The sequence below is a fragment of the Schistocerca gregaria genome, chromosome 6 (genome assembly GCF_023897955.1).
Source record: "Schistocerca gregaria isolate iqSchGreg1 chromosome 6, iqSchGreg1.2, whole genome shotgun sequence".
NCBI classification, from domain to species: Eukaryota; Metazoa; Arthropoda; class Insecta; order Orthoptera; family Acrididae; genus Schistocerca; species Schistocerca gregaria.
Genome location: NC_064925.1, coordinates 401827637 through 401853006, shown reverse-complemented (window position 1 = coordinate 401853006; position 25370 = coordinate 401827637). Strand labels below are relative to the sequence as shown.

The 25370-nt window shown below is 42.8% G+C and overlaps 1 protein-coding gene across 1 annotated transcript in view; it reads left to right on the top strand.

Moving 5' to 3' along the window:
• The first annotated feature begins 328 nt into the window (after positions 1 to 328).
• The window catches only part of LOC126277995 (T-complex protein 1 subunit theta), a 90758-nt gene continuing 65716 nt past the window's right edge, over positions 329 to 25370 (top strand). Inside the window, exon 1 of the mRNA XM_049977669.1 lies at positions 329 to 577. Coding sequence (XP_049833626.1) covers positions 518 to 577 — 60 coding nt within the window. The 5' untranslated portion in view covers positions 329 to 517. The remainder of the gene's footprint in view (positions 578 to 25370) is intronic.

The window sequence follows — 25370 nt, the reverse complement described above, 5'->3', positions numbered from 1 at the left end:
GTAAAGATTTTTTTATATGTTAAATGTGACTGAGAAATCATATAGAAAATATTAGAAAGTTTTAGAAAATTTATGATCTATATTCTATTGTTTGCTTACCCTCGCTTGCTCTTATTCTGCTAATATATTCACGTATCACTTATTTCGTGTTTTAGTGTACATGTATGAATTCTTTTTTATAAGAAACTCAAGGATGGATTTTTGAAGATTGCTGATCAGCCAAAATAATGTTAAATGAAACGTAAACTATAGATTGGTTTATCTTATCTAGGTACAATGGACTGGCGCCACTGAAATTTAGGCTGAACTTTGGTGCAAGTTGGTAGCTTGGCAGAAGAGACTGTGGCAGAAGTGTGTAAATGTGTTTCCTCTTACTTTCGTGTGTATTAACTTTCGGCGAAAGTCTTTGGTAGTGTTTCGGTGTAGTCCTGTGTCAGAAGCGTGTGTGGTCCGTACATTGCCATTTACGGCAATATTTCTCTTGAAGCACGTTGTTGATTGTATTTATCATTTAATCATGGCCTTACATGTTCCCAAAGCGCCAGGAATGGCGCAGATGCTTAAAGACGGTGCTAGAGTAAGTATGTGTTCGGAACGAATGTAATGTTTGTTATGAAATTGGTGAGTTTCTAGAAGTATCATCGTCTGCGAATAACGACTGTTATAACGTTAGCAAGCTGGCTTCATAAACACGCATCTTGGTGTAAGCGTCAGCATATTGCAAAATAATGTGGAAACTCGCGAACGCCGTGCAGGGTTGTTTGTAATTTTCGGCTCCCTAATAACGCAGGGTGAGAAACTTCAACTAATTCCATAAGCCATCGATTCAACGTTTCTTAATAGGCGTTCTGTTTAATGCCGTACCTCGTTAAATGTCGAATTAAACATCAGGTTTAAGCCATGTTAACAGGTTAGTTGAAACACCAGAAAATAGAGATTGTCCTAAACGCAATAGTGAGCTTGAACAAATTCGCCATTAGGCCACCGATATATATCGTAGTCAGAATGGAACTGTCATTGAAATGAAACTGATTAACTCCAAACTTCTAGATACTGATAATTCTACTAATTTGATGGTCCAATACACGACGCCCAGAAAATACAAAGAACCACATAGACGGCCGTCAGTCATGAAATCCTAACGCAGGGAGGAAATTCAGATGTTTTTATCAAATAAGAAAAAACGATGTTATGGTGAAATTTGTCTAGAGTACAAAAAGCAATTTATATGTACAGGGACCTTTATATATTTGGATGGTTATCTGGACAAAAATGGAACTAGTGGTTGGCTGTGGCCTGTGATAGAACTATTGTCATTTGCACGAAGCCGACTAGTCAAGGGAAATCATGAAGAACCTAAAACAGGATGGCTGAACTGTGCTTCGAACTTCTATACTCGTGCTTTGAGCCCCCATACGAATACAATGTCAGTCAATAAGAACTTCATTATGTTAAACCTGCTTCTCATTTGTCAACACTGTCACAGAATAAAATGTATAAAGCTAGTTTTACACTGTGCTGTCGTTTCTCATCATCACTACAGAAAGTTCGGCAACTTCCCATTTAATAGCAAAAAAGTTTACATATTCCTCCATAAGAAGACAGATGTTACATTCAGGTTGATGATATATTATAGTATGCACAATTTGCGCTTCCTTGGAGTGATTGAAGTATTGGCTGACTTAGGTTTAGTATGGACTGTTTCTGCATGTTGCCAAACTGAGCTATGTCGCCAGTGAAGCAAGCCGTAAGAATATGAGCGTGTAGTAGGCATTGTGACTGCAGTGTGGCTCTTGGTGTTAGATTAGATTACCCCATAATATTATAGCATACGAAAGCAGTGAATGAAAGTAGGCATAGTAAGCTAATTTACTGAGATTCTTATCACCAAAATTTGCAATAACCCTAATAGCATACGTAGCCGAACTCAGACGTTTCAGCAGACCATCAACGTGTTGCTTCCAGTTTAACCACTCGTCAATGGACACACCTAAAAATTTTGAAAATTCTACCTTAGCTACAGACTTCTGTTCAAAGTCTATATTTATTACTGGAGTTGTGCCATTTACTGTACGAAACTGTATATACTGTGTTTTATCAAAATTTAAAGAGAGTTCGTTTGCTGAGAACCACTTAATAATTTTGTGAAAAACATTATTTATAATTACATCACTTAGTTCTTGGTTTTTGGATGTTGTTACTATACTTGTATCATCAGCAAAAATAACTAACTTTGCATCTTCATCAATGTGGAATGGTAAGTCATTAATGTATATAAAGAGCAGTCAAGGACCTAAGACCGAACCCTGTGGGACTCTGTGCTTGATAGCCCCCCCCCCCCCCCCCCCCAGTTTGAGGAATCAGCTGTTGTATTAACATTACATGAACCACTTATTTCAACTTTCTGCATTCTTCCAGTTAAGTATGAATTAAACCATTTGTGCACTGCCCCCCTCAAACCATAATGATTTAGCTTATCTAAAAGAATTCCATGATTTACACAGTCAAAGGCCTCTGAGAGATCACAAAAAATACCAATGGGTGCTGTCCGGTTATTCAGAGCATTTAATATTTGACCAGTGAAAGCGTATATAGCATTTTCTGTTGAAAATCCTTTCTGAAAACCAAACTGACATTTTGTTAGTACTTTATTTTTACAAATATGGGAGGCTACTCTTGAATACATTACTTTCTCAAATTTTGATAGAGCTGTCAGAAGAGAGATTGGGCGATAGTTGTTGACATCCGATGTATCCCCCTTTTTTATGCAATGGTTTTATAATGGCATATTTCAGTCTATCTGGGAAAACACCCTGCTCCAAAGAGGTATTACATACGTGGCTGAGAATCCTACTTATCTGTGGGGAACAAGCTTTAAGTATCTTGCTGGAAATGCCATCAATTCCGTAAGAGCTTTTACTTTTCAGTGGGTTTTCAAACTGCACAGGTATGGCCTCTTCTATTAGAAGCCTTGCCTCTTCTAGTGAAGATCTAGATCTTATTTTCTCCACAACATTTAAAAAATGATTATTGAAAACATTTCCAATTTCAGATTGTTTGTTAGTACACTTGTCATTCAGTTTTATGGCACTAAAGTCTTCCTTTGCTCTTGGTTGCCCTGTTTCCCTTTCAATAATATTCCAAATTGCTTTAGTTTTATTATCAGAGTTACTGATCTCAGACATGATACACATGCTTCTAGACTTTTTAATAACTTTTCTTAGTACCGCACAGTAGTTTTTATAATATTGAACAATATCGGGGTCAGTACTCCCTCTTGCTGTTATAGTTCTCTTTTACGGTTGCAAGATATTCTTATTCCTTTAGTTAGCCAAGGTTTTTTATATGTTTTCTTGGAATTATGTTTCATTATTTTCTTGGGAAAACAATTTTCAAATACCCTTAAAAATGTATTGTGAAATAAGTTATATTTCAAGTTTGCATCGGGTTCCATATACACTTCATCCCAGTCTAGCTCCTTTAGGCTTTCCCTAAAGTTTGCAGTATTTATATTGTTAATTGAACGCACTGCTTTGAAATTCTGATTTGATATACTGCATGGAACTATGCCAGGTAATGTAACTAGCTGTGCACCATGACCTGAAGACCATTCTCAACAGGATAAACATTTATGTCCTTAAACTTATCTTGGTCTATAAAAAAGTTATCTGTCAATGTCCTGCTGTTCTTTGTTATCAGAGTAGGAAAATCAATGACGGAGCTCAAATTGAAAGAACTGAGTAATACTAAAAGGTCATTCTTCCTATCATACTCTTTCAGGGAATCAACATTGAAATTCCCGCAAATGATAATTTGCTTACCTTACAGGTAGACAGTGTTAGTTCTTCCAGCACCTCTCATTTTATCACAACTGCGCATGTGCTGGCTGATTGTCTTCTGACTCTCAGCATCCCCTAAAATATGTTCAAATTTATGTTCTGTGTATAGTGATGATGATGATGAGTCCCATACTCCGTTTACCGAGCGTAGGGGAGCGACGCGGGAGACCCGCGCCGCCATACTAGGCAAGGTCCTAGTGGAGGTGGTTTGCCATTGCCTTCCTCCGACCGTAATGGGGATGATTGATGATGATGATGAAGACGACACAAACACCCAGTCATCACGAGGCAGGTGAAAAATCCCTGACCCCGCCGGGAATCGAACCCGGGACCCCGTGCTCGGGAAGCGAGAACGCTACCCGCGAGACCACGAGCTGCTGTGTATAGTAGCTATTATAATATCACCAAAATTAGAGTGGCATTCCATGTTACTGTTGTAGGGATATCTGTATTTACCTCAAAATATACCATTTCATAAAAAATTTTAAGTTTCCTATGCAATCTGTGAGAAATAGAACCTCCTCCTCAACACGTCCACTTCATGGGATGTAGTGGACAACTGCTGTGGCTGGCTGCTTAATTATCTATCTTGCAAATGCTTTAATTATTCACACCTCTAAAACATCTGCTGCCTTGGGTAAACAAGGCAAACACTGTGCCTGTCATGGCAGTCAGCAGTTTTAAGACCTAGAATAGTGACAGTTAACAGCTGTTGCAAACTCAGTTTTATCCAAGTTGATTTGACTTGAAAACTTAGAAAATTTTATCTAGTTGTGGCAACGTGAAGAGGATGCATGGATGTTTATCATTATGATACAGTATTTTTTGAACCATTCTTGTTTATTTCGTCAGCTGATGAATACTCATTCTTCAACTATACAGGTGACTTTGAGATATTTTAATTCTGCGTTGAGTAGCTCTAGTTCATAGATGTTCCTTGCTCTATCCACTTAATGTTTTTAGAGTGAATTACTTAACTTTGGATGACACGTTTAACCTGCATGTAGGTAATGTCCTCTGTGTGTGTGTGTGTGTGGGTTTCCAGTATACTATGAGGCCCAAAGTACCAGCTTTTCTTCAAGAGTAGCACAGCTAGAAAATTTGGTCTGCCATATATGCCTAAATTTATCCTCTATGGTTAACTGAACCTTTGGATTAATTCTATTGAGTTGTTACTGAAAACAACCTAGGTCCTCCCTGCCATGTCTCCACAAAACAAATGCTTGTAGCCAGGAGACTACTGTCTAATTGAGCTTATAAAAATGTCAGCTAATAGTGGATAGTATGATAGATTATACATACAGGTGTTAGAGATTCCTAACATGCCAATTATTGCGAGTGGAAGGAGGTTTGGGTTAAACTTATTGATATCTGGAGACATGTTTTAAAGGTGTGTATTAGTGTCACTGATGGGAACTAGCAGGTGACACTGATTAATAAAGTCCATTTGTGCTCGAATTTTCAAAATGTGATGTCATTCCTCTACATTGTAGCAGGTGGAAATGAAATTTTACTTCAGCCAGCAGTGAGCCAGTGTGTGGATCGGACTGTCATAAAACCTTAACCGCAACCTGCTCCATCCTTGAACGTGTTTTTCTCAGATGCACATGAAACAGTGGGTTTCTGCTACAAATTTTGCAATGGCACAATATTACCAACATGGTCCATCAAACTGCACATAAAGCAATGCCCAAGTTATAATCCAGAAGGCTCGTGGATTTGAAGGATGTGCTGCATAAACTGTTCCAATCTGTATCATTCACAATACATTGTGAAATTCATGGTTCCACATGTACCGGCTGTAATTAGTTTGTCTCCCCCCTGCCCCCATCTTATGTTTTGTTTGGTCTTTTGTGCTGTTTTGTTCCCATTTTTTTTTGGATCTTCTTTCTCTAGTATTGGCCTCAGTCATGTTCATGGTATGGTTTGGAGATATGGATGATTCGATGGCAGTGCCAGCTACTCGCACTGCTTAGCACCTCTGATGTACACCCTGGTCGGTGTGGAGATATGGATGATTCGACGGCAGTGCCACCTACTCGCAGTGCTTAGTGCCTCTGATGCGCACCCTGGTCTCACCCCTCCCTCCTTTCCCCTTCTGTTGTTTACTCTTCCTGCCACCTCAATGTTCCTTCTGCATCTTTGTCTATTTTCCTTTCCCCAGTGACGAGGCTGTGCTGTTGGTATTCCTCTTTTAGTTTCTGCCACACACCTTAGATCTGGGACTGACATCATCGCTGTTTGGAACTCCCCCTCCCCCCCCCCCCCACTCAAAAAATCAAGTAACTGACCAAAATTTGTTTTTACATAAATATACAGAGTTCAGTATGACCCCTGTCTAAATTTCTTTTTGGTTTTTGAGTGTAATATTTATGAACACTGAACTGTAGTGTATGTTTTTGTATTAGTTTACTGCCTTCATATCCAGTGTAAATCACATTGGCTGTATGACACCAGTGGTACTCTTTGTGTGTGTGTGTGTGTGTGTGTGTGTGTGTGTGTGTGTGTGTGTGTGTGTGTGTGTGTGTGTGTTTTATTTTGAGCAATTTCAACTGTTTCTCAGTATCACAGACACTTGGGAATATTTAAAGCAAGTTGCCAATCTTTGCACCTTTTTGAAATCTTATCAAGCTCTGATTGAATGTTTACGTGGCTTCTTTCAGACAGTACTTTGTTATAAAGAGTACAACTGCATCATCTGCAATAAGTGTGAGGTTATTATTAATATTGCCTGCAAGGTGATTAATATACAATATGAACAGCAAGGGTCCCAAGAAACTTTCTTGGCGTACACTCGAAGTTACTTCTGATGGTTACTTTCCATCCAAGATAACAAGCTGTGTCATCTACCAAAAAGCCCTAATCCAGTCACAAACTTCATTTGATATCCCATATGAGTCTGCTTTTGACAATAACTGTGACACTGAGTGAGATAGTTTTCACAAATTGAGAAATACTGCATCTGACAGCCTTGGTTCAAAGGAGAAAAGTGCAGTTGCTTTTCACACGATCAATATTTTCAGAATTTGTGTGGCATTCTGTTTGAGATACCTCACTATGTTTGAGCCCGGAATATGTTGTAAAAGTCTACTACAGATCAGTGTCAGGGATACTGGGTGGTAGTTTCACAGATAACTTCTATTACTCTTCTTTCCTGTGCTTTCATCCATCTACAGGACATAATTATTTGTTTGAGGGAACTGTGATAGATTATAGTTAGAAGAGGGCCAAACTCGGCAACAGATTCAGTATAGAATTTAAAAAGAATTCAATCTGGCTGTGGGGCTTTGTTTAGTTTTATCTATAGTGAAGGGGAAGGAAATAAAAATTAATGACATAGCAGTGGGTCTTGGACACTCCAAAATATAAAACTAATATGTGTATCAAATAATGGAAAATCCAGGATGGAATGTAACAGTATTATGAAAAGGAAAGTTGCTACTCACCATTCAGCGGAGATGCTTAGTTGTAGATAGGCACAACAACAAGTGTCACAAATACCGCTTTTGGCCACTAAGACCTTGTCTAAAATACACACACACACGGCTGCAGTCTCAGGCAACTGAAGCCACACTGAGCAGCAGCACCAGTGCATGTTGGGAGTGACGACTGGGTGGGGGTAAGGAGGCGCAGGGGCGGGCTGGACAGAGGGTAGAGCAGCTATATGCAGTCGGGAGGTTAGATGGGGAGGGGGGGGGGCAGGGCGATGGAAAAGGAGAGAAGTAAAAAGATTGGGTGCAATAGTGAAATGAGGGCTGTGTTGTGTTGGAATGGGAACAGGGAGGGGGCTGGATGGGTGAGGACAATGACTAGCAAAGGTTGAGACCAGGAGGGTTATGGGAACATAAGATATATTGTGGAGAAAGTTCCCACCTGCGCAATTCAGAAAGGTTGGTGTTAGTGGGAAGGGCCCATATGGCACAGGCTGTGAGAAGCACTCATTGAAATTGTCATGTTTGGCAGTCTGCATCCTGTGACTGGTTTCAGAGGTAGCTCTGCCTTTGATGGGATAGGTGATGTTTGTGACTGGACTGGAGTAGGTGGTGGTGGGAGGATGTATGGGACAGGTCTCGGATCTAGGTCTATTACAGGGTATGAGGCTTGAAGTAAGGGGTTGGGAGCATCTCTTTGTGACTTCATGTCAATTTTAGTGAGTTTTCGTCTTTCGCTATTGTCTGCTCTCTCAGATTTAGTCTTGTTTCTCCCCTTTTACATCCATTTCATTCTTACGATTTTTCACACATTTTTGGGTGTGTTTTGCAAAAATTTTCGGATATAATGCTATGTTATTTAAGCAATTTTTCACATTTTCCACCATGGAGCCTTGCTCCTTCCATCTGCATCAATACAGAAAAGTTTCCTTATCCTTTGCCAAAACCCAGTCCCACATACTGTTTTGGCATTGTTGCTTGGCTCGTGGAATCTCCCCCCAAATGGCCTTACCATCAAATAACCCACTGCGGCTATCACATCTCCTTCCACAATGACCTCCACCTGTTCATATTCTGCCAATCCTTAGCCGTCAGCAACATACTCCTGCAAAACCATATCAACCAAGCCCAAACCTCCTTGCAGTACCTTCTCTCCATCTGCAAAATTCTCTTGCTATGCAGCCTCAAATTAGTGGAACCAATAACACATGCTGAAACTTGTGCCTCTCAGGAACTAGAACAACATGTCCATTGTCACCTCAGAAAGCTCTTGACCCTGCTTACTCCCTACTCCCTACTCCCACCTTGAAGTACCACTGTCCATCACCTTTACCAAACCACCTCCAAACTTCCCCCACACCCCTTCATAGCTGACAAACCCTGTCTCGCAGACCTACTACATTTACTCCAACCTCTAAAACTCACTCCCACCACTACACAGAATCTTGAACCTAAACAGACCTGAAACATAGTCATGAACCTTTCCTCCAGAAGCTTTAGCCCCACAGAAGTATCAGTCCTTTCCAAAGGCCTCACCTTTTGCCCCACTACCAAATTCAATCATGCAGGCCTTGTTAAAGACCTTCTCTCCTTCTCCCGGTCGCTACAGTGGAAACGCTTTTCGCTACCAATCAAACTTGACCAAAGATCAATGTTGAACCCTGACTAACTCAGTTCACTCCTCCATCCAACCATGATTCCCTCCCCCTCTCAAATCAACCCCTATTAACTTTCCAGAGTTTCTTAACTTCAAACTTTTGCATCACCATAATTCCCCAAATCTCTCAACATGCAAACTAACCTTACATCTGCAGAAGGAACTGCAGTCCACCATCTAAAAACTGATCCCGACCTTATAATCCTACCTGCAGACAAAGACGCCACCATGGTAGTTTTGAACTGCAAGAATTACCTGGCAGAAGGACTTGCTAGCTGTCAGATACAGCCACCTACAAACCTTGCCACAGTGACCCCATTCCAGAAATCCAGCAGAATCTCCAGTCACTCTCTCAGAACCTCTCCCTGGAGTCCATCTCTTACCACTCCCCACACTCTGGCCTTCTACATGCTTCCTGAAGTCCACAAACCAAACCAGGACGCCACATTGTGGCTGGTTACTGCGCCCGCTCAACCTATTACCCAGAACCTACCCTCCTCTATAAAAGATACCAAACATTTCCTCCGCAGACTCTCCACAGTTCCTGTCCCTTTAGCACACAGTTCCCTGCTTGTCACTATTGATACCCTCTCCTTTTACTCTAACATCCCTAATGCCCATGGCCTTACTGCTATTGAACACTACTTTCCCAATGCTTAAAAGATTCCAAACCAGCAACTTCCTTCCTAGTTGCCATGACCAACTTTATCCTCACCCACAATTACTTTTTCTTTGAAGGCATTACCTACAAAGAAATCTGGGGTACAGCTATAGGCACCCGGATGGCACTATCCTATGCCAACCTATTCATGGGCTATCCTGAGGAATCTTTCCTACACACCCAGAATCATAGACACCTCACCTGGATCAGATTCATTGATGATATCTTTGTGATCTGGATCCATATTCCTCCAGAATCTCAACTACTCCCCTATTTGCTTCACCTGGTCCTACTCAACCCAACAAGCCACCTTCGAAGATATTGAACTCTACCTCAAAACATGGCTACATATGTACCTCCATCCACATCAAACCTTCTAACCACCAGCAGTACCTCCAATTTGACAGCTGCCACCCGTTCCACACCAGAAGTCCTTTCCATACAGCATAGCCACCTGAGGTCATTGCATCTGCAGTGATGAGCAATCCCTCTCAAAATAAACCGAAGGTCTTGCTGAAGTCTTCACAGACCATAATTATCCTCCCAACCTTGTACAAAAGCAAATCTCCTGTGCCTTGTCGTTCGTCTCCCTCCAACTCCCAAGGTCCCACCATCTGGCCATAAAAGGGTATTCTCATCATAACTCAGTATTACGCAAGACTGAAGCAACTGAATTTCATTCTCCGCCAGGGTTTCGACTACCTCTCATCGTGCCCTGAAATGAGAATTGTCCTGTCCTCTCTTCCCTCCCCCCCCCCCCCCCCCCCTCTCTCTTACACACACACACACACACACACACACACACACACACACACACACACACACCCACACACACACAGCGGTATTCTGCCATCCACCGAACACAGTGTACTCATCCATCCCTACACAGCTGCTGCTCCAATCCTTTACCTGTTGGCTCATACCCCTATAATAGACCTAGATGCAAGATGTGACCTATACATCCTACCACCACCTCCTACTTCAGTTCTGTCACAAACAACACCTATTCCATCGAAGGTTGGAAACCATCCATGTGATCTACAAGCTAAGCTGCAACCAGTGTGCAGCATTCTATGTGGGCATGAACACCAACAAGAAGTCTGTCTGTATGAATGGCCACCAACAAACTATGGACAAGAAACAAGAGGACCACCATGTTACTGAGCACACTGCCAAACATGGCATCCTTCATTTCAATGATTGCTTCACAGCCTTGTGCCATATGGATCCCTCCCACCATCAGCTTTTCTGAATTGCACAGGAGGGAACTTTCCGTGCAATATATTCTACATTCCCATAACCCTCCTGGCCTTAACCTTCATTAGTCATTGTCCTCACCCATCCAGTCCCTTCTCTGTTCCCACTCCAGCATTACACGGCCTGTAATGCACTACTGCTCCCAGTCTTGTATATTCTCTCCTTTTCCACTACCTCCCCCCCCCCTCTCCCCCCTCCCCAACTCTTTACTGCCCACTGTCTCCCGACTGTACAGAGCTGCCCTACCCTGTGTCCATGTCATGTCATCCCTGTGTGCCCCCCCCCCTCCCCCCAGCAGCACTTCACTGTCTGCTGCCCCCACCCTACTATCTATCCCTCCCCCTCCCTGCCCTGCCCCAGCCTCCTTCTTACCCCCGCCCAATTTCCACTCCCATCATACACAGTTGCTCCCAGTGAGGCTTCAGTTACATGAGACTGCACTGTGTGTGTGTGTGTGTGTGTGTGTGTGTGTGTGTGTGTGTGTGTGTGTGTGTGTGTGTGTCTGGCCGAAAGCTTTGTGACAATCTTTTTGTTGTGCCTATCTGTGACTGCATCTCTGCTATATGGTGAGTAGCAACTTTCCTTTTCGTAATATGTGTATCTTGTATCTTCCTTAGTAAACAAACATTTGAAAATGGAGTTAATTTCTCATTTTGCTTTTCTGTCCTCCGTTTCATATGGTGTCTTCCATTAGTGACTGCACATTAACTTTGGAGCACTGACAGTAGGCATGTATTACCAAGAATTTTATGAGACATCTTTCTTAAGGTTCTGTTGCAGTAGTCAGAGAAGGCTTCATTCATTGTCCTTTTGTCAGCCAGATGTATTTCATTCAGCATCTACACTCAAGCTCATAAATTAAGGATAATGCTGATACATGGTGAAACAACACTGATGGGCAGTTTGCGGGTTTCAATCACCTCGGAGTATGACCATGCGGTGCATTTGACATCTGGTTGTCGCACGGTGGTGCTGGCAGCAGTCCACATACAGAGGTGTGTTGGTGCATGTCAGAGTATGGTGCAGTGAGTAAGTGTGCATAAGTTTCCGTCCGTGCCAATGGTGACCGTGTTGAAAATGGCTCAAAGAACACATTGATGACGTTATGAGGAATAGAATACTAGAGTGACTGGAGGCTGGCCAAATACAGCAGGTTGTAGCACGGGCCCTCCGTGTGTCACAAAGTGTGATCTTGGGATTATGGCAATGATTCCAGCAGACAGGAAATGTGTCCAGGTGCTACAGTACGGGACATCCACAGTGTACAACACAACAAGAAGATCGATATCTCACCATCAGTGCCTGAAGATGGCTGCAGAGTACTGCAGGTAGCCTGGTTCGGGACCTTACTGCAGTCACTGGAACAGTTGTCTCCAGACACACTGTCTACAGATGACTGAACAGACATGGTTTATTCGCCTGGAGAGCTGCGAGGTGCATTACACTGACCCATGGTCACAGGGGAGCCCGTAAAGCCTGGTGTCAAGAACACAGTACATTCTCATTGGATTAGTTGTTCCAGGTTATGTTGACGGGGGAGTCCAGGTATAGTCTGGACAGTGATTCTCGCCGGATTTTCATCTGGCGTGAACCAAGAACCAGGTACCAACCCCTTAATGTCCTTGAAAGGAACCTGTATGGAGGTTGTGGTTTGATGGTGTGGGGTGGGATTATGATCAGTGCGCATACACCCCGGCATGTCTTTGACAGAGGAACTGTAACAAGTCAGGTGTATCGGGACGTCATTTTGCACCAGTATGTCTGCCTTTTCAGGGCTGCAGTGGGTCCCACCTTCCTCCTGGTGGGTGATTACGCACGGCTCCACTGGGATGCCATCGTGGATGAGTACCTGGAAACAGAAGATATCAGGTGTATGTAGTGGTCTGCCTGTTCTGCAGACCTAAACCCCATCGAGCACATCTGGGATGCTCTCTCAATGTATCGCTGCACGTCTTCAAACCCCTACGACACTTCAGGTGCCGCGACAGGTATTGGTGCAAGAATGGGAGGTTATACCCCAGCAGCTTCTTGACCACCTGATCTATAGTATGCCAACCCACTGTGTGGCCTGTGTACGTGTACATAGTGATCATGACCCACATTGATGTCAGGGTACATGTTTAGGAAACAGTGGCATTTTGTAAAACGTGTTTCGGGATGGTTTTCTCAACTTATCACCAACACAGTGGACTTACAGAACTGTGTCGTGTGTGTGTTCCCTATGTGCCTATGCTATGAGCACCAGTTTTGTGTAGTGCCATGTTGTGTGGCACCACATTCTGCAATTACCCTTAATTTATGAGCATGAGTGTGTATAAAGCACAATGCTTTTAATCTTAGTAGGCAGAAGTCAGTTTTTTAGGTTTCAGTCACTAGCATATATTTACATACAGTGTTTCTGTTGGAAATACTGGAATTTCGCCTCCTGAAGGTAAATTCTGATCGGCCATCTTTTATATTTACCTTCAAAACATTTGCTTAAGTGTGGTAGTTTTCCTGAACAAATTGTCGTACTTATAGTTCACTATACATATTCCAATTCATTAATGTGAAATGGACTAATATTCTGGAAGTATTTTATGGTTGTACAAAAGGTTCTGTGACCTCCACTGTAACTTAACCTGTGTCTGGTGTAGAAAGGTGCAAATAATGTAGTAATAAAAATATTCAACAATAATTATAGTGAGTTAAAGCTGCTGGTAGCCGATAAGAATGAGAACACACTCATTGTGCAACCTGTGGACAAGATTCAGATGGCTCATTAGTGTGTGATCTGTTGAGCCATTGTTCAGCAGACTTTTGAGTTCTTGTACCATAATTACTGAGAGCAACAAGACCATTTGGGATCTTATCTGAAGAGTACCTCACAGATTAGGAGCAGGATGTATACAAGGCTGGGTCAAGTTTCTTTTATAGCTGAGACGTGCTGATCCTCTTGTCATAGTTTTTATTTATGTGATCTGTAGCAATTTGTTTCTGAAGGCTACTATGATTTTTAGAAATTGCGTCTGTGCTTCAGAGAAACTACAGTGACATTCAGCATTGAAATACTCACTCTCATGATATTCAGATGAAATGAAGAAATAGAACAGCCACACATTGAAACATTGGGATTTATGTGTCATGCAGATTTGAAACGAATAATGTTCTCTTCAAGCAAATTTTGTAGTGTCATCTCACCCTTTCATGGCTGTGACATTTACACATTAATCTCAGAATATATGTGAATGACCTGAATTTTGTCTTTTTCCAATACACCGTTGTCTAATATTTCATTTTGAACACTAATAATCAGGTCAGTTTCAAATATAGCTGTCAATGACCTCTTTTGGAGAAATGTTTTCCTCAATGCAGAGAAGGATGGTACATACATTGATTGTTGCTGATGTAATTATTATCCAACAAGCCTGTTGAGGAAAATTAGGCTATGAAACATTTTTGCAAGTATCTGAGACTAAATTTATCTTGAAAGTTCATGTTCCATTTTTACTCTTTTAACTCTTAACTGTAACATCAGAATGACATATTATTGTGTACTTCACCATATATTTTCCATTGCTGTAATATTAGAATTAACCCAGTTTCTACCATTCACACAAACTGAAAGAAAGGTCATTTAATTTTCTCTAACTTTTTGAAGTCCTTCCAAGTGGGACAGCCACAGTAGTTAAGTCACTGGGCTTAACATTCAGGAGGTGCTAAAGTGTGCTGTTGCATAACAATCATAAACTACACACAATCTATGGGTGGCATTGGATGATGAGCATCAAGGAGCTTAGCCAAATGTGATGTTGTAGTACATGTGAGCTCTGAGCACACATCAGCGATGAGAGCAGAATATACTACAGGAGTGCGTTTAACCACCTAGGTCAGATAGATTACACAATCTTTCCAAAACTGTCCATTAGGAAGTGACCTGTATGCTGAGTGCCTGTAAGCCAAAACATTTGGTAGCAGGCAACCTGTGGGCATATAGCCACATCAAAAAAGTATTGGACTTGCTGAGGTATGGGTCAGTGTTACTGGGGAAGTTTATACAGTTCCTTAGCTTTTTGTGGAAGCTAGATGAATCTTCCAAATGCATCTTGTAGTTTTGTTAAGTCATTTCTGGTACAAGACAGTATTCCTATGGATTTGGTCAGTTTCTTCTCAAAGCCTTCTTTAACCTGAGATTGTGATCACACTGTAATGAAAAAGTTGTTAATGGGATGGCAATGACCTTTCAAATTCCTTTTCTGAATTTTCTGTTGGAGTAGGACAATTAAAAGAAACTGACTTGGAGTTATACGAAGATAGTAACTGTTCCGAAAGAACAGATACCAGTGATGACCATGCAGCTTCTTTAGAAAGAAATGATAATTAATCGAAACCCTCAGCTGCCAACAGGTGTTGTTGATTTACCTCAATGGGGACAGCTGAAAATGTGTGCCCCGACCAGGACTCGAACCCAGGGTCTCCTGCTTACATGGCAGATGCTCTATCCATCTGAACCACCGAGGGCACAGAGGATAGCACGACTGCAGGGACTTATCCCTTGCATGCTTCCTGTGAGACCCACATTCCCAACTGTCCACAACCTACATTTGTAATGTTCCACAGTTGGGAATGTGGGTCTCATGGGAAGCGTGCAAGGGATAAGTCCCTGAAGTCGTGCTATCCTCTGTGCCCTCGGTGGTTCAGATGGATAGAGCATCTGCCATGTAAGCAGGAGACCCTGGGTTCGAGTCCAGGTCGGGGCACACATTTTCAGCTGTCCCAGTTGAGGTATATAAAAAACAAATGTTGGCAGCTGACTGTTTAGATTATCATTACTGATGTGGAATTGCTAAGCTGAATGCAAACACAATTGGAAGTTTTCTGTGGTGGTGGGTTTGTGAGATTGTTTTACAAGCCAGTGGACACATTTAAAACTTCAGGTCTGCAGAAAAAGTAGCTTAACAAAGGGGTATGTGAAGTGAAAAACATAATTGTGTACAAACCTTTGTTTTGGGCTAATATTTGAGTTGCCTAATTTGTTCAGGCTTATTAATGCTATCTGTTTGTTCTAACTCAGTAGTTAATTTTTTATTATCTTTATTTGACCATTTTAGGCAATTTTATAAATGGGTTTTCAGCTTCCTGTTTGCACATTACTTCATTCCCTTGGCTCTCAACTCAAGTCACCTTTCCTATTGTCTGTAAGTTTTGTAGTCTAGTTAGTTTATCTTTGAGTTATTTAACTTTCCTGTTTTGTTTTTAAAGCTTCTGTCATAATTTGTAGTTCCCTCACATCTTCTCTGGATCTTGGTTCTTTAGTCCATCTGATGTTGTTGTTAATGTTCCATAATTTATTTATTATTTTTCAGATTATGTTATCTGGTACCCTTTTTAAATGTCTGAAGAATGAAATGTCTCATCCTGATGGTGATTGTTACTTGCTCAATTTCCTTGTAGACTGCTGCATTTAAAGTTAGTCTCCAGTGTCTTGTTTTTTTGGTATTCTTTTTTTATTTACACACATTTTGATTCTTCTTCTATCTTGAATATTCTGCTCGACACGTGTGATATTTTGCCACTTGTAAACCACCCACCCCCCACCCCCTCCCCTGCTCTCCATGGAGATCAGCATTTGTTTTCTTGGTATGGACTTGGCGAACCCAGATTTCGTGAGCTAGAGGCTGGTGAGTACCACTAGCCCTTTGTAACTGTAACCTTTGGGCATGCCTTAATGACCCTTGTGGGAGAGGTGGTGGAATGTTTTGTGTCTTGTGGAACTGGGCTGGACTGCCTGGATTGCAAGGATGGTAAAAACCTCTATATAAACACTTCAGTCTCAATGTGTGCTACATGACAATGAGATTGCAATGCTGTTTAGGCGAACAGTTATTAGTGGGCAGGCAACCTCTGGGAAACCGGCTGTACCTCTGTTGTATAAGGTTTACCCAGGCAAGCACGGGTCTGTCTAGATGTATACTTACTTCCCCTTTTGCTTGTGTGGTTTCCATGTAGCCTGAATCACTTTTCTGTGCTCCAAGTAGTTTGAGTGATCCAGTGGGAACTATTGACACCCAAACCCAAAGAGGTCTCATGTAAGATGGGCTAAAATTTACAGACGCGCGAAATTTGGTACGGACTTCAATGTGAGATGCCTTTAATAGGTTCTACAACGAAACATTGTCTCGAAATTTGGTAGAAAATCCGAAGAAATTCTGGTCGTATGTAAAGTACACAAGCGGCAAGACGCAGTCAATACCTTTGCTGCACAGTGCCGATGGTACTGTTACCGACGACTGTGCCGCTAAAGCGGAGTTATTGAACACAGTTTTCCGAAATTCTGTCACCAAGGAAGACGAATGGAATATTCCAGAATTTGAAACACGAACAGCTGCTAGCATGAGTTTCTTAGAAGTAGATACCTTAGGGGTTGTGAAGCAACTCAAATTGCTTGATACGGGCAAGTCTTCAGGTCCAGATTGTATACCGATTAGGTTCCTTTTAGATTACGCTGATACAATAGCTCCCTACTTAGCACTCATATACAACCGCTCGCTCACCGATAGATCTGTACCTACAGATTGGAAAATTGCGCAGGTCGTGCCAGTGTTAAAGAAGGGTAGTAGGAGTAATCCGTCTAACTACAGACCTATATCATTGACGTCGGTTTGCAGTAGGGCTTTGGAGCATATACTGTATTCAAACATTATGAATCACCTCGAAGGGAACGATCTATTAATACGTAATCAGCATGGTTTCAGAACACATTGCTCTTGTGCAACACTGCTAGCTCTTTATTCGCACGAAGTAATGGCCGCTATTGACAGGGAATCTCAAGTTGATTCCATATTTCCAGATTTCCGGAAAGCTTTTGACACAGTTCCTCACAAGCGACTTCTAATCAAGCTGTGGGCCTATGGGGTATCGTCTCAGTTGTGCGACTGGATTCGTGATTTCCTGTCAGGAAGGTCGCAGTTCGTAGTAATAGATGGCAAATCATCGAGTAAAACAGAAGTGATATCAGGTGTTCCCCAGGGAAGCGTCCTGGGACCTCTGCTGTTCCTGATCTATATAAATGACCTGGGTGAAAATCTGAGCAGTTCTCTTAGGTTGTTCGCAGATGATGCTGTAATTTACCGTCTAGTAAGGTCATCTGGAGACCAGTATCAGTTGCAAAGCGATTTAGAAACGATTGCTGTATGGTGTGGCAGGTGGCAGTTGATGCTAAATAACGAAAAGTGTGAGGTGATCCACATGAGTTCCAAAAGAAATTCGTGGGAATTCGATTACTCGATAAATAGTACAATTCTCAAGGCTGTCAATTCAACTAAGTACCTGGGTGTTAAAATTACGAACAACTTCAGTTGAAAGAACCACATAGATAACATTGTGGGGAAGGCGAGCCAATGGTTGCGTTTCATCAGCAGGACACTTAGAAGATGCAACAGGTCCACTAAAGAGATAGCTTACACTACACTCGTTCGTCCTCTGTTGGAATATTGCTGCGCGGTTTGGGATCCTTACCAGGTGGGATTGACGGAGGACATCGAAAGGGTGCAAAAAAGGGCAGCTTGTTTTGTATTATCACATAACAGGGGAGAGTGTGGCAGATATGATCTACATCTACATCTACATCCATACTCCGCAAGCCACCTGAAGGTGTGTGGCGAAGGGTACCCTGAGTACCTCTATCAGTTCTCCCTTCTATTCCAGTCTCGTATTGTACGTGGAAAGAAGGATTGTCGGTATGCTTCTGTGTGGGCTCTAATCTCTCTGATTTTATCCTCATGGTCTCTTCGCGAGATATACGTAGGAGGGAGCAATATACTGCTTGACTCTTCGGTGAAGGTATGTTCTCGAAACTTTAACAAAAGCCCGTACCGAGCTACTGAGCGTCTCTCCTGCAGAGTCTTCCACTGGAGTTTATCTATCATCTCCGTACCGCTTTCGCAATTACTAAATGATACGCGAATTGGGATGTAAGTCATTACAGCAAAGACGTTTTTCGTCGCGGCGAGATCTTTTTATGAAATTTCAGTCACCAACTTTCTCTTCCGAATGTGAAAATATTTTGTTGAGCCCAACCTACATAGGTAGGAATGATCATCAAAATAAAATACGAGAAATCAGAGCTCGAACAGAAAGGTTTAGGTGTTCATTTTTCCCGCGCGCTGTTAGGGAGTGGAATGGTAGAGATAGTATGATTGTGGTTCGATGAACCCTCTGCCAAGCACTTAAATGTGAATTGCAGAGTAGTCATGTAGATGTAGATGTAACTAGTCCACCTGTGAGATGTCTGTGAATATCAGTCCAGGCTGTAATGATGATGGAACACATCCTGTGGGAAGGTAATAAACTTATTGTTGTTAAACTTGTCAAAGGCAGCTCTGCATAGGTTAAAGTGCCTTCTGACTGCACAAACCTTGTGGCCTTTCAGGTAGAGATGGCGTACTATCGAAGAATTATTAAGAGATGTCAAAAAGAGTTCATGGCAACAGTTCCTGACCACCATAAACCGTTCCACTAATAATAAAGTTGAATTGGGGGGGGGGGGGGGGTGCCCAGTGGGTCCTGTGATGGGAGCTGGAAGACTCCAGACTAACCTGAGAGACATTTCCCAGTCTGTAGCAGCTTATATTGCAGTTACCTCCACAACCACTGTGGTCTAGGAGTAGTGTCTTTATCTAATAATGAAAACACTGTGGGTCTATGTTCAAACCCAGCCACTACTGAAAAGAAGCCACCCTTGTTCTGCCAACAGCTTCGTCAAAGAGGGTGGAGGAATGGACTGAGGCTCAGGGCATCTTTGCCCTTGGTGTGGGAAATTGCCCCTAAAATGCAGAAGAATCAGCAGTGATCAACAGCATGGGAATGCAGAAGGCAATGGAAACAACTAGATTAAAGACACTTATCTACATGAAGTGTGGCCTATATTTGAAGAAAGTGTCATGATAATCTGTACCTTTGCAAAAGATTCCAGATTAGTCCTCCATTTGTATCTTCACCTGTTATGTGCTCAGAATTTGTTTACTGGGTATGGGCTTGGTGACCCAGGGGTTCCTGAGCTGTGGCAGGTAAGCACTGCCAGTCCCATTACCATAAGCTCTGAGTGTGCTTCAGCGACCACTGTGCAATGTGGCAGTGAACATTGTGTGTGTCACAGGGAACAGGGATCTTGGCCTGACTCGCAGATCACAAAGATGGTACAAACACCTATAGAAAACCTCCCAATCTTAAGGTGGCCTGCACACTGATGAGATGCAAGGCCGTTGAGGTGGAACAGTTGTTGTTGCACAATCTCTGGGGAACCTGCCATACCTTAGTTGTATAAGGTTTACCTAGGCATGCGGGATTATGTCTAGGTGGACTTTTATTTCCCTAGCGACTCAATGGGAGCAGCATAGACCCTTCGAAAATTTCCTCTCCTCACAGTGGAAAGGTTGGGCACTGGTAGATACCAACACACAAACAAGAGGGCTCATGTAACTAGTCCTCCAGACTTAGGAATTACGTAGACTCTTTCAGTATTGATTAACAAACACATGCTGGTGGCCAGAAAGTGTTACTTATAATTAAGTGGAAAGAGAGGAACTTTAAGAAAGTTTCACCTTTTTTGTACAAAATTGGTTAGAGAGAATTGCTGGAAGCTTAAAATCTGTCAGGCACTTGCGAAACGGGACCGTGTTGGTAAAATCATCCAATTTGCAACAAGTGAAGAACATCCAGAAAGCTCTTTGCCTCGGGAAGTGTGCTATAGAAAGTGAACTGCACAACACCTTGAACTGTAGTAAAGGTGTTGTTACTTGTGGGGATTTGGTCCACATTCCCCAAGAAGAGCTGAAAGCTGAGCAGTCCCAAGAAGGCATCGTTGATATACAGAGCATAATAAGGGTGGATGGTGATCTTGTGAAATAAGTCATTTATACTGACTTTCAGCAGCACAAAACTTCCTGAGCATGTTAAGGCCGATTTCTTCCGACTCAGCATGTGGTCTTATTTTCCTAACCCAGTGCACTGTTCTACATGCCAGCACTTTGGGCATATCACCTCAGGTTGTATGGGAGCAGCCACATGGGGCAAATGTGGTAAGACCAACCATGAAGGTGTTGGTTGTTCATCTCCTCCACCGTGTGCTCTTCCTTGAAGAAAGGAAGTTACAAGAGATCAAAACAACCGAGAGTGTCTCGTATGGTGAGGCCAAAAGGATCTAAGAGGCTATGCAGCCCCCAAAGTTTGCAACCTCCTCTTAAACAACCAGTTCAGAAGACCGATGCTGCTACCCAAATGGAGGTTCCTAGTGTCAACACTAGCACCTACTTTGCCAGTGAACCTGTTGTTGCAGTTCCTTCAAAGCCTATACATCCTCCCAAACCGTCAGACAAGTCTGTTGTTGGTAACATTGTGGAGCTTGCAGAGCTCCCTGCTCCTCCAGAGGTTCCACCATCCAGCACGCTGCTACTACTGCTGTGATTTTGGCTCCAAAGCCTACCCAGGGCAGGAAATCAAAGGCCAAGTGTCCGATAGAGTTGGGAAGAAACAAGTCAGACAGCAATGGCATCATACTATCTCATGTCTATCTTGACCCTTTGGTAGAGCTAATGGAGCTTGATGTTGGACTGGGGCAATCGTCTTACCCCAAGCTGGAACCCCCACTCGTTAGGGGCTACCTTCCCTGGCAGAAAGACAGGGTGAAAGTGCAACCTCCATGATAGATGGTTCCCCTGTTACAGTGGAACATTTTGTGACACTTGTAGAGGAAGTGAAACTACTAGTGCTAGAATGCCCCATGTACCTGTTTTTACAAGAAACACATTTTAAAGCTACTAACACCCCTGTGCTATGGGGCTGTACCATTCACTGAAAGGATGATGTGACTGGGGAGAGAGCCTGGGAAGGGGTTGCTGTGTTTGTCAGTAACATGCATCATTCGGATTACTCTTTATTCACTGTATCTACCTCCGCCAAATGCAGTAGACCCTGAGGCTCTCATACATTTTGTGGAACAATTCCTACGACCATTTCTTCTAGTGGGAGACATCAGTGCCCATCATGTCTGTGGGGCTCGACCTCTACTTGCCCTAGGAGTCGGGTTTAGGAGAGCCTCATGATGATGTCTCATGAGCTCTGACTCCTCAACACAGGTACACACACTCATTTTTGCACTGGTAATCAGTCACTCAGCCATCGGCCTCTCTTTCTGCTCTCCAGCCCTCACAGACTGCTCAGTGGGAGGTCTTGGATGACATTCATTCCAATAACCCCTTTCCACTCCATATTCACCTACTGGATGGAGCACTACCTGAAGAGAAGCCACCAACATGGATGTACAGCTGGTCTAAGTGGATGCTGTACAGCCAGCTGGCTGTGTTTGAGCATCACAGTGTCCATGAATGGGTGGACCACATCATGTGAGTGATCCATTATGCCATGGACTTATCCATCCCAAAGTCCTCAGGTCATCGTAGGATGCTATCTCTACCTTGGTGGACAGATGAGTGCTATCCATCCATCCAGGGCAGGTGTGTGGCTCTTTGATAATTTAAATGCTTCCGCACAGCAGACAGCCTCATGGCCTTTAGAGTTGCGGGAGCCGTCTCGACCCATAGTTAAGGAGAGCAAGAAAAGATGACAAGCATTCCTGGACTCTATTGACCGTTCCACTTGATCTACAAAAGTATGGGAAGCCATCAGGAGGATTTCTGGTGAACACAGCCGTTTACCAATAGCAGTGGTGCTGAAACAGGGAGACCTCAAAACAGCACCCAGATACATTCAAACACTGAGAGTGAGTTTTCACAAACCACTGACAACCAAATCCAGTACTGCAAATTTAGACATTTGCCAGCAGTGTCAAAGGAAATCATTCTTGAATGTTTTAATCTTATATGTTATACAAGTAACTTCCCCAGTTTGTGTAGAGAGGCACTGTTTGATTCTGCACCTCAAACCGGGAAAGGACCGCACATGTCCCAGAAGTTATCGGAGTATCACTTTAGCAAGCTATCTAGGAAAGACCATGGAGCGAGTGGCTGACCGTTGTCTGGTCTAGTTGTTAAGACCAGGCAACTCCTTAGCTGCTCTGTGTGATTCCGGAGATTTCGTTCTACCGTCAACAACTTGACCCTGCTAGAGGCATTCAGCAGGCCTTCCTTCGTAAACAACAGTGTCGGCGAATTCCTTGACATCAGTAGGGCATACATGATTACTTGGAGGCACTGTGTTCTTAAACAACTGTGTCACTGGGGCTTTTGTGGCCATCTCCCCATCTTCGTACAATATTTCCTATCTCAGCAGTTTTTAGGACCAGAGTTGGTGAGACACTGTCAGATCAATTTGAGCAGGAGCGTGGTGTCCCTCAGGGCAGGGTTCCAATTTTATGCATGCATGTGTGTATGTTCATTTTAATCACATTTTAGACACTCAGTGAGGTTTCTATGCCTCATTTTTTACTCAGAAGTGTTGTTCGCCATACCAGAGATACCTGAAAGCCAGAACCGTGAAGTCATTGAATTTGTTAGTGTCTTAGCTACAGGTCTTGGGAGTGGACAACATGCATCTGCTCCAGTTTTATAGGGTTTTGGTGCATTCACAGCTGGTCTTTGAATGCACAGTGTATGGATCAGTGTGGCCTTCGTGTTTGAAGATCATTGACACTCTCAACCATGAGAGGATTTGGCTGGCTACAGGTGCTTATAGGACCAGTTCCATACCCATTCTCTGTGCTGAGGGCAGGAAACTACCACTCACCATCCGGTGGGAGCTCCTCATTGTGTGTCATACCAAACTTTTGCTCGTCATCCTCTGGAACATTTTCTCTCCAACTGTCCATGAGCCACATGCTCTTTGGGATCTGCATGTAGCATGTGCTGGAGTTACTTGGTGTGGAGCAAAGCCATGGTTTTAACCATCTGCTGCCCTGGTTACTGCAGAGGCCCAGCATAAGTTTAGATTTAATGCAGTACAGGAGAGACTGGTCTCCTCCTCCTGGTTTTAAAGCAATATTTTCTGACATTTTATGTAAGCATCACAGCTATGTAGCTATGGATCTGAGCAGGGGTACTCTGTTGGTTGCTCTATCTATTTCCTGGATTGTGTTCTCAAGGTCTGACTGCCTCTAGAATGTATTGTTTTTGTTGTAGAATTATATGCTATCTTGCAGGCACTGAAGCAGATGAGACATTTTGCCAGTAGTAAATTTCTTGTCTGTCCTGATTCTCTGAGTGCCCTTCACTCTCTCCAATGTTTGTACCCTTGTAACCAGCAGATAAAGTAATCCAGAATATCCAGGATGCCCTCCTCCAACTAAGACGATTGGGGAAGGAGATGTCTTTCTGCTGGATATCATGGCACATGGGTATTGCGTGAAATGAAAGGGCAGAGATAGCAGCCAAGGAGGCGTGTCCTGATCCTCAGTTCTTTCAGTGTGCCATTCCCCAGCATGGTATCACCTTGCTGCTGAGATACAAAGCCATGCGTCAATGGGAAGATGATTGACTGGAAGTGACCAACAATAAGCTCAATGTAGAGAGCCCACAACTTGGCTGTGGCATACCTCCTTCTAGCCATGTTGATGGGATGAGATCCTCCTTAATTATCTTTCCATAGGCCATGCCCTAGGATGCATGTTCTTAATCCAGTGAGAGGACCCACCAGTGTGTGGTGCTTGTGGCATCACTGTATGCCACATTTTATTGGACTGTGTGGTTTTTTTTTTTTTTTTTTTTCGTCTCCTGAGCAGTGGGCTTCAGTGGACTTGCTGATGGATCTGCCCTCTATTTTTTAACGTTCAAACGAATGTCCTTTAAGTTTTAAAGTTTTGTGAACCATCCAGCATCCTTCCTAGATTTTAAGGAGATTGCTTCAATGCGTTAACGCTGTGACAAGCTCACCCATATTTTTTGTAAATAATCAGCCACTGATATACCTCATGTATACTTCTACTTTTTCACTGTTGTTTTAGCACATGTGAGATTGTGATTTTGTGGTCAGTTCAAGTGCATGAGTGTGGAACAATTTTCCGCTGTTTAGCCACTTTTTTTTAATGAGTGTAAGTGCGCTGATAACCTCACAGTTGAGTGCCCGTAAGCTCGAGTGACGGAGTAACATTCTAAGACTTGGAGCACGGAATGTCAGTAGTATGAGTGTAGTAGCAAAGGCTAGAAAATCTGAAAAGGGAAAGGCTTAGTCCAAGTATAATGGGGGTCAGTGAAGTCAAATGGACTAAAAATGAGGATTTCTAGTCAGCCGAATACAATGTAATTTCAACAGCTGCAAAAAATGGTATAACAGGAGTAGGATTAATGGTGATTAGGAAAGTAGGGCAGAGTGTGAGTTATTGCGGACAATTAAGTGGTAGTGTTCTTCTCATTAGAATTATCAGCAAACCAATTCCAGCAACAGTAGTTCAGGTGTACATGCTGTTGTCACAAGCAGAAGGTGTGTGTGTGGGGGGGGGGGGGGGATGGAGAGAGAGAGAGAGGGGGGGGTTAAGGATATTGAACGGGTAGTTCAATATGTAAGAGAGGATGATGATTTAATAATCTTGAGGGATT